Here is a 10,000-nt window from a genome sequence, read left to right on the forward strand (position 1 = left end):
CTTTTACCCCCACCATAAGGTTAAATTTCAAGCACATTTTGCTATATATATATATATATATACATATATATATATATATATATATATATATATATATATATATATATATATATATATATATATATTTTTTTTAAATTGCTCTAACAGGCTTAATTTTTGTCCTAGAGAGGTCAGGTTGGTCTCATTCTTTTGGAAAATGCCTGAAGTTTCTCATAACATTATAAAAAATATGTAATTAACAGTGTTTTGCAAGAACGTACCGTTACGTCCTTTTGGGGGTGAAAGGGTAAGAAGGGGGAGTGCTTGACTGACTGAGTCTGGATTACGAGATCTGCCTCTCTTCAGTTTCTGCTGCTGTCCTCCTTCGGGAGATTGATGGATTATTCAACCTTGCCCTTGGTTCAGTGATTTAGCCAAGGGGACCTCTCTGCCCACTGGTGAGGTGTGATTTCCTGTCGGACGGCCGTGTCCATGGATTGTCTGGTGAAATATAGTGATTTACTCTTCAGTTATCAAGCAGAGGGGACCTCTCTTACGTTTGGTAAGGTCTTAAGAATATATATGAATCCCCTCGACCCGTGATTTGAAGGCTGTTCTCCTCTACCACTGTTTGAAGCTCACTTAAGGGAAGTGATTTAGTGTGTAATAAGTTAGGTTATTCCGACTTTCCGACATTCTATTACTTTCGGGGTCCTCTCTTTAAAGTGTAATTGCATAGTCTGTCTTAATTTGGTGTAAGAGTGTTTGTTATTCGACGTTTTTAGTATGTGATTGGATTTTTATTTAATGTATTTTGTAAGAGGCTCGGTGGTCATTTCCTTCTAGAAAGTCTGTACACTCTGTTGTGGATTTGGTCGTTGGTGACTTTATTCGTGTTTGAGAGACTTGTGTATGTTTGATGGGATTGGACCATAACAACTATCATTGTTCAGTGGCCACTTTCCTTCTTGGTAAGGGTAGAAGAGACTCTTTAGCTATGGGAAGCAGCTCTTCTAGGAGAAGGACACTCCAAAATCAAACAATTGTGATCTAGTCCTGGGTAGTGCCATAGCCTCTGTACCATGGCCTTCCACTGTCTTGGGTTAGAGTTCTCTTGCTTGAGGGTACGCTCGAGCATACTATTCTATCTTGTTTCTCTTCCTCTTATTTTCCTTTTTTAATTTTTTTATAGTTTATATAGGAGATATTTTAATGTTCTTACTCTTCTTGAGATATTGTTTTTTCACTTGTTTCCTTTCCTCACTGGGCTATTTTCCCTGTTGGAGCCCCTGGGTTTATAGCATCCTGCTTTTCCAACAAGGAGTGTAGCTTAGCAAGTAATAATAATAACGCATTTCAGAAGGAAATTCAATAAAAGAGAAACATTTTTAAAAGAAAATTTATTTCAGACGTCGAAAGTATCACAACTTCTGTACGAAAATAATCTGGCAAAATTATCCAAAGTTTTATTTTACCGTCATGTAATATCTTTCTACACTAGAGATGCGATTATATATATATCTATTCTAATCTAGAAATAGATAATGGAGAAAGGGTTCTAGATTATATCATGATAGCAGAATTGTGGAGATGTATATTCAGGTGTTTAAAGGCATCTCATGAATGGCAGAGGCAAGGCACAGTGACATTGCCCTATCAAGCACGGCAATGTCCTAGAGACTGACCATACATATGTATGATCAGCGGTCAAGAACTCTCCATCCAAGCTGGGACCAGGGAGGGCCAGGCAATGGCTGTTGATGATGACTCAGCAGGTAAACCTATAGGCTCCTCTAAACTGCCCATCCTTAGCTCACAATGATGGTGAGGTTGCAGCAACCAAAGGAGATTGACCGGGACTCGAACCCTAGACTGACAGATCGCCAAGCAGGGACGTTACCTATAGGTAATAGATAAAAGGATGGTGAGGTTGCAGCGACCAAAGGAACTAACGAGTTTGAGCCAGACTCGCACCCCAGTTCGACAGATCGCTGACAGGTAATAAATAAAAAGGATGGTGAGGTTGCAGCGACCAAAGGGACTAAACAAGTTTGAGCGAGACTCGCACCCCAGTCTGACAGATCGCCAATCAGGGACGTTACCAACAGGTAATGAATAAAAGGATGGTGGGGTTGCAGCGACCAAAGGAACTAACGAGTTTGAGCGGGACTCGAACCCCAGTCTGGCAATCACTCATGCCAGGAAGTTACCAACAGGTAATAAATGTGTGTACAGCGAAGATCATTCTGTGGATACCTTATACCATCAGTCTGAGCTAAGAGAGGTAACGAGAACTTGCCAAGTAGGTATCTGCGGATATCATCTTCTATCACCATAAATGATTCATCAAAGAGGATCTTTGACTTCCCAATGTTTCCCATGTAAGAACTTTCTTAGACTATAAACATACATTTCAAAGTGCAAGATTTACTTAGAAGGTTTAGTAAACATATATATACAGACTAAAGCAATTGATAAAATTGATCGTACTTAGCGGCTTAGCGCTAGGTGATATATATCACAGATAAAATCATCAAAGCGTTTGAATGAGGATCTTACAACGTTAGTTAGTCATCTTACGCATCACCAGAAAATACTAAAGACCCATCTAGATGTGGACGCTGGGTTGCCTACCATTGCGGTCTCAGGGTATATAAGAAATTTTGAATACTCTTTAGCCCAGAATCACCTCATCAACAGGTATCTTTGCTTCACTGAATTAGAAGAGCATATAGTGAATCAGCTTATCCAAGATTGAACAATTGAACTAACCAAGTTGAAAAAGCAATTTATTATGACATTTTGTTCAAGTGGTTAAGATCGGCTGCTACGCGTTACGCGAGGGTGAAGGGTTGCTCCTCTCCTCTTCAGGCTAGGTTTACATACATTAATGTATTGCGTCTTTCAAGTCTCCTTTGTGAGAGATTGTAAATATTGTACTGGTCTTGCTTCAAGATCAGATATTCTTCGTTTTGAGGTACATCACTCTATCCTTCGTCTGACAAACATTACTCATAACTGTTCGACTTTCGATACTTGTTTTAGTTCCCGTATGGATGGGTCCATCTGAGGTAAGCATGTCATATCATCTGCTCACAGATAATATCGCAGGTAAATTCAGTAGTTTATCCACCATTGATTCAAAACAAAAGCCTAACCTAACCTAACTTAATCTGGCCTACACTTCACATATCTAGATTACCTATCGTACTCAAATATATTAGAACTTCAGTGATTCTGAATGCAAATTAATGGGACACTTTTGCTACTTCCTCTTTAGACTTACACTGTCCTAAAAAAATTGCAGCAATCTCCTTCAAGAGCCATTGATCTTACAATTGAAAAAGCTCGCTTTTCCGTCTGTCGTTACAACCGTCTCCATCGGGCTCGGTGATCCTGATGTTAGGGGGCTAAGGCCATTGCCAGCAGTTTTCGAGGTTATAGGGTCAGCCAGATGCTTTTCGACGAGAGAGTGGGGAAGATCCGAGAGCTCTGGGTTGCCTAACAGCTCTGACATCTGGTGGGGAAAAATATAAACTACATTATGGTGACATCTGGTGGCAAGAAATGTAAACTGCATTATGCTGACATCTGGTGGCAAGAAGTGGAACTAACTGAATCAAAACAATGCCTCGAGGGAAAGTTATGCTATTAAGAAATCAGACACTGTTATGTTGAACAAAAAAAGGCAAGAGAAATAGGACGTAAAATTTCTGATTTTCATTTGCTGAAATAAAAATTACATTTTTATGGTTCAAATATTGTAACATTAATTTGATTTGGTGGCTATATTTCTTAAGGTTTCTTTGACACTATACCAACTGAATTACGGAAAATTATCCTGTGAATATATTTAGAATGATAGATGTGCAGATCAATGCAGTTTTAGAAATATGGTACCTAAAAGCTATAGTCGAATTGGAAAAGAATGAGTGTGGCCTATCTGTTGACAACCCAGCCAGTTGTATGAATGCTATGTGAGCCTAAGAAACCAGGCAGACTTAATGAACTTATGGCTAATAATTCTAGCAAAGAGTTATAAATTGTGACTGACATGATCATTAGTATTCATGATTTTTGGGAAAGGCAAGACACTGGTGTGAGCAAAGAATTTAGCTGGATTTGGACGTGATAATTTCATAGTAATAAAGGCCAGTCATGGTACAATTTTTTGACCATATAAGAGGAAGTTATTATAGCCTAATTTATTAGCCCTGGAAGTGCAACCTAGTATAGTTAGCTAGGAGTGTTCGTAAGTGAACTTCCTTTATATTTAGATCTTCCTAGCAGTTCCATACTGTTCATAATACTAGACATGCAGTTAATTATAATAGTCAGACCTTAGACCTTCTCCATCATGAGGCTCAATGCTATACAGTATTCTAGAAGCTTTATTCCAGATGTGATCAAGTTATGTTTTTACATCCCACCTCCCCATTTAAACCTATGGCTAGACAATGACCTCAAGATACCAAACCTGGAAACCCTTTGACCTTGGACCTTACCTCCCAGTGTCTCTTCATCATAGGAAGGAACTCAAAGTCATGGTCATCTTCCCCGAAAGGATTCAAAAGGACCTCAGCCACTTTGAGCCATCCCATGTAGAAGAAGAGCTGCAGGAAGGAGAACACGGGGACGTAGATGTCGATGCCTCGGTCTTCGTAGTTCTTGCTCGGGTCCAGGAATTGTTCGCCGATGATGGAGAAGAGGAAGAATGTATACACGGCGATCGTCACCACCTGTAAGATACAAATGGACATGTTAGCGAGTCATATGAGGTTTGCTGATTTAGAATTGCTTCATGGGAATGTACTAAGATCTAGAGCCTTTATATATGCGGCCCAAAGACTTTGCTGGTTCTCTAGAACGGCTTCAGGAGAATATACTAAGCTCTAGAGCCTTTAAATATGCGGCCCCGAAGACTTCGCTGGTTCTCCAGAACTGCTTCAGGGGAATATACTAAGATCTAGAGCCTTTAAATATGCGGCCCCGAAGACTTCGCTGGTTCTCAAGAACTGCTTCAGGGGAATATACTAAGCTTTAGATCCTTTGAATATGTGGCCCCACAGACTTTGCTGGTTCTCCAGAACTGCTTTATGGGAATATACTAAGTTTTAGAGCCTTTAAATATGTGGCCCCGAAGACTTTACTGGTTCTCTAGAACTGCTTCAGGGGAATATACTAAGTTTTAGAGCCTTTAAATATGTGGCCCCGAAGACTTCGCTGGTTCTCCAGAACTGCTTCAGAGGAATATACTAAGATCTAGGGCCTTTAAATAGGTAGCCCCGAAGACTTCACTGGTTCTCCAGAACTGCTTCAGGGGAATATACTAAGCTCTAGAGCCTTTAAATATGCGGCCCCGAAGACTTCGCTGGTTCTCTAAAATGGCTTCGGGAATATACTAAGCTCTAGACCCTTTAGATATGTGGCCCCGAAGACATCGCTGGTTCTCTAAAACAGCTTCAAGGGAATATACTAAGCTCTAGAACGGCTTCAGGGGAATATACTAAGCTCTAGAGCCTTTAAATATGCGGCCCCGAAGACTTCGCTGGTTCTCTAAAATGGCTTCGGGAATATACTAAGCTCTAGACCCTTTAGATATGTGGCCCCGAAGACATCGCTGGTTCTCTAAAACAGCTTCAAGGGAATATACTAAGCTCTAGAACGGCTTCAGGGGAATATACTAAGCTCTAGAGCCTTTAAATATGCGGCTCAGATACTCTACAATACGCTCCCAAGAGGCATCCGAAAGGTATCCTAAGGCTTTTAAGGAGAAATTGAAGACTTTCTTGATCTGTGAGTGCTTTGATAAAGACGATTTAATAATAAACAAGCAATATGCGGTGTGTGAAATATTGAATGCTTTCGAACGAACATGATGAAATGACAGTGGAGGCCCTGTAGAGGGTAGGGTTCCCCTGCTGTATGGGACCAGAAAAGCAGCCATCAAAGTAAAGTAAGTAAGTAAGTTATGAAATAAAGTCTCCTGGCAGATTCATCCTTGACAAGATTCATGGGCATGATGTGTTGTACTATGCTGGCGGTATCTTTAGATTTATTTCTGTAAGTTATTTAAACTTTATGAGGACAACACTTTTCTTGTTCTAATTGAAGGTTCTTTTATTCTTTATTTATAACAAACGATATCAATATCAATGACCTTTGATGTCAGGATGCCAAAAAAACTTCAAATCAATCAATCACTCACCACAGATTTGTCCCATAAGAATAAGTTGCACAAAGAATCTCAGATAAAAAGCCAATTCTTAAGAAAAGACGTACCTGCGTATAAACGAGCGGTATGTTGTAGGTGTTCCATCCGAGTATTTCTCCGCACTTGCCTCGCACCACCAGAATCTCTCCCATCACCGTCCTTTGGTGGGTATCGCTGCTGATGAGTTCAGCTTTCCTGGCCTTGTCCACAAGCTTACAAGCCCACATGATCGGCACCCACGTCTTGTGTTCCTTAGTGTGGGACTCCAGCGTCTCGAGAACGATCATCTCGTCTTCGGTCAAGTAGCCTGTGTGGAGGGGAGTTGAATGGTATATTTCCTTCTAGATGGTTTACTAAACAAAAGATGTCTGTACTGGTGTAAGATTGTTCTAACCTTTTAAGTGTACAGTTTACTGAACAACAGATGTCTGCGCTGGTGTAAGGATGCAATAACTCTTTTCTTGTACAGTTTACTGAACAAAAGATGTCTGTACGGGTGTAAGATTGTCCTAACATTTTCCTTGTACAGTTTACTGAACAAAAGATGTCTGCACTGGTGTAAGATTGTCCTAACATTTTCCTTGTACAGTTTACTGAACAAAAGATGTCTGTACTGGTGTAAGATTGTCCTAACATTTTCCTTGTACAGTTTACTGAACAAAAGATGTCTGTACTGGTGTAAGATTGTCCTAACATTTTCCTTGTACAGTTTACTGAACAAAAGATGTCTGTACTGGTGTAAGATTGTCCTAACATTTTCCTTGTACAGTTTACTGAACAAAAGATGTCTGTACTGGTGTAAGATTGTCCTAACATTTTCCTTGTACAGTTTACTGAACAAAAGATGTCTGTACTGGTGTAAGATTGTCCTAACATTTTCCTTGTACAGTTTACTGAACAAAAGATGTCTGTACTGGTGTAAGATTGTCCTAACATTTTATGTGTAAAGTTTACTGAACAAAAGATGTCTGTACCGGTGTAAGATTGTCCTAACATTTTCCTTGTACAGTTTACTGAACAAAAGATGTCTGTACTGGTGTAAGATTGTCCTAACATTTTATGTGTAAAGTTTACTGAACAAAAGATGTCTGTACCGGTGTAAGATTGTCCTAACATTTTCCTTGTACAGTTTACTGAACAAAAGATGTCTGTACTGGTGTAAGATTGTCCTAACATTTTCCTTGTACAGTTTACTGAACAAAAGATGTCTGTACTGGTGTAAGATTGTCCTAACATTTTCCTTGTACAGTTTACTGAACAAAAGATGTCTGTACTGGTGTAAGATTGTCCTAACATTTTATGTGTAAAGTTTACTGAACAAAAGATGTCTGTACCGGTGTAAGATTGTCCTAACATTTTCCTTGTACAGTTTACTGAACAAAAGATGTCTGTACTGGTGTAAGATTGTCCTAACATTTTATGTGTAAAGTTTACTGAACAAAAGATGTCTGTACTGGTGTAAGATTGTCCTAACATTTTATGTGTAAAGTTTACTGAACAAAAGATGTCTGTACCGGTGTAAGATTGTCCTAACATTTTCCTTGTACAGTTTACTGAACAAAAGATGTCTGTACTGGTGTAAGATTGTCCTAACATTTTATGTGTAAAGTTTACTGAACAAAAGATGTCTGTACCGGTGTAAGATTGTCCTAACATTTTCCTTGTACAGTTTACTGAACAAAAGATGTCTGTACTGGTGTAAGATTGTCCTAACATTTTCCTTGTACAGTTTACTGAACAAAAGATGTCTGTACTGGTGTAAGATTGTCCTAACATTTTATGTGTAAAGTTTACTGAACAAAAGATGTCTGTACCGGTGTAAGATTGTCCTAACATTTTCCTTGTACAGTTTACTGAACAAAAGATGTCTGTACTGGTGTAAGATTGTCCTAACATTTTCCTTGTACAGTTTACTGAACAAAAGATGTCTGTACTGGTGTAAGATTGTCCTAACATTTTATGTGTAAAGTTTACTGAACAAAAGATGTCTGTACCGGTGTAAGATTGTCCTAACATTTTCCTTGTACAGTTTACTGAACAAAAGATGTCTGTACTGGTGTAAGATTGTCCTAACATTTTCCTTGTACAGTTTACTGAACAAAAGATGTCTGTACTGGTGTAAGATTGTCCTAACATTTTCCTTGTACAGTTTACTGAACAAAAGATGTCTGTACTGGTGTAAGATTGTCCTAACATTTTATGTGTAAAGTTTACTGAACAAAAGATGTCTGTACCGGTGTAAGATTGTCCTAACATTTTCCTTGTACAGTTTACTGAACAAAAGATGTCTGTACTGGTGTAAGATTGTCCTAACATTTTCCTTGTACAGTTTACTGAACAAAAGATGTCTGTACTGGTGTAAGATTGTCCTAACATTTTCCTTGTACAGTTTACTGAACAAAAGATGTCTGTACTGGTGTAAGATTGTCCTAACATTTTATGTGTAAAGTTTACTGAACAAAAGATGTCTGTACCGGTGTAAGATTGTCCTAACATTTTCCTTGTACAGTTTACTGAACAAAAGATGTCTGTACTGGTGTAAGATTGTCCTAACATTTTCCTTGTACAGTTTACTGAACAAAAGATGTCTGTACTGGTGTAAGATTGTCCTAACATTTTCCTTGTACAGTTTACTGAACAAAAGATGTCTGTACTGGTGTAAGATTGTCCTAACATTTTATGTGTAAAGTTTACTGAACAAAAGATGTCTGTACTGGTGTAAGATTGTCCTAACATTTTCCTTGTACAGTTTACTGAACAAAAGATGTCTGTACTGGTGTAAGATTGTCCTAACATTTTCCTTGTACAGTTTACTGAACAAAAGATGTCTGTACTGGTGTAAGATTGTCCTAACATTTTATGTGTAAAGTTTACTGAACAAAAGATGTCTGTACTGGTGTAAGATTGTCCTAACATTTTCCTTGTACAGTTTACTGAACAAAAGATGTCTGTACTGGTGTAAGATTGTCCTAACATTTTCCTTGTACAGTTTACTGAACAAAAGATGTCTGTACTGGTGTAAGATTGTCCTAACATTTTATGTGTAAAGTTTACTGAACAAAAGATGTCTGTACCGGTGTAAGATTGTCCTAACATTTTCCTTGTACAGTTTACTGAACAAAAGATGTCTGTACTGGTGTAAGATTGTCCTAACATTTTATGTGTAAAGTTTACTGAACAAAAGATGTCTGTACCGGTGTAAGATTGTCCTAACATTTTCCTTGTACAGTTTACTGAACAAAAGATGTCTGTACTGGTGTAAGATTGTCCTAACATTTTATGTGTAAAGTTTACTGAACAAAAGATGTCTGTACCGGTGTAAGATTGTCCTAACATTTTCCTTGTACAGTTTACTGAACAAAAGATGTCTGTACTGGTGTAAGATTGTCCTAACATTTTATGTGTAAAGTTTACTGAACAAAAGATGTCTGTACTGGTGTAAGATTGTCCTAACATTTTCCTTGTACAGTTTACTGAACAAAAGATGTCTGTACTGGTGTAAGATTGTCCTAACATTTTATGTGTAAAGTTTACTGAACAAAAGATGTCTGTACTGGTGTAAGATTGTCCTAACATTTTATGTGTAAAGTTTACTGAACAAAAGATGTCTGTACCGGTGTAAGATTGGCTAACCTATTATGTGTACAGTGTACAATTTACTGAACAAAAGATGTCTGTGCTATTGTAAGGTTATGCTAACCTTTCTCTTGTACAGTTTACTGAACAAGAGATGACTTGTACGATTTACTGAACAAAAGATGTCTGTACTGGCGCAAGGTTAGGTTAACTTTTTTTCTTGCACAGTTT

General features: G+C 38.3%; 1 protein-coding gene across 2 annotated transcripts in view; it reads right to left on the bottom strand.

Moving 5' to 3' along the window:
• Nucleotides 1-1,430: 1,430 nt before the first annotated feature.
• The window catches only part of LOC137618781 (bestrophin-2-like), a 16,781-nt gene continuing 8,211 nt past the window's right edge, over nt 1,431-10,000 (bottom strand). For both annotated transcript variants that reach the window (XM_068348975.1, XM_068348974.1), the window contains exons 6-8: nt 6,262-6,500; nt 4,485-4,718; nt 1,431-3,496 (exon numbers count right to left, since the gene is read on the bottom strand). In XM_068348975.1, the coding sequence (XP_068205076.1) occupies nt 3,296-3,496; nt 4,485-4,718; nt 6,262-6,500 (674 nt within the window). In that variant the 3' untranslated portion in view covers nt 1,431-3,295. The remainder of the gene's footprint in view (nt 3,497-4,484; nt 4,719-6,261; nt 6,501-10,000) is intronic.

Source organism: Palaemon carinicauda, chromosome 25 (genome assembly GCF_036898095.1).
Source record: "Palaemon carinicauda isolate YSFRI2023 chromosome 25, ASM3689809v2, whole genome shotgun sequence".
Taxonomy (NCBI): Eukaryota; Metazoa; Arthropoda; class Malacostraca; order Decapoda; family Palaemonidae; genus Palaemon; species Palaemon carinicauda.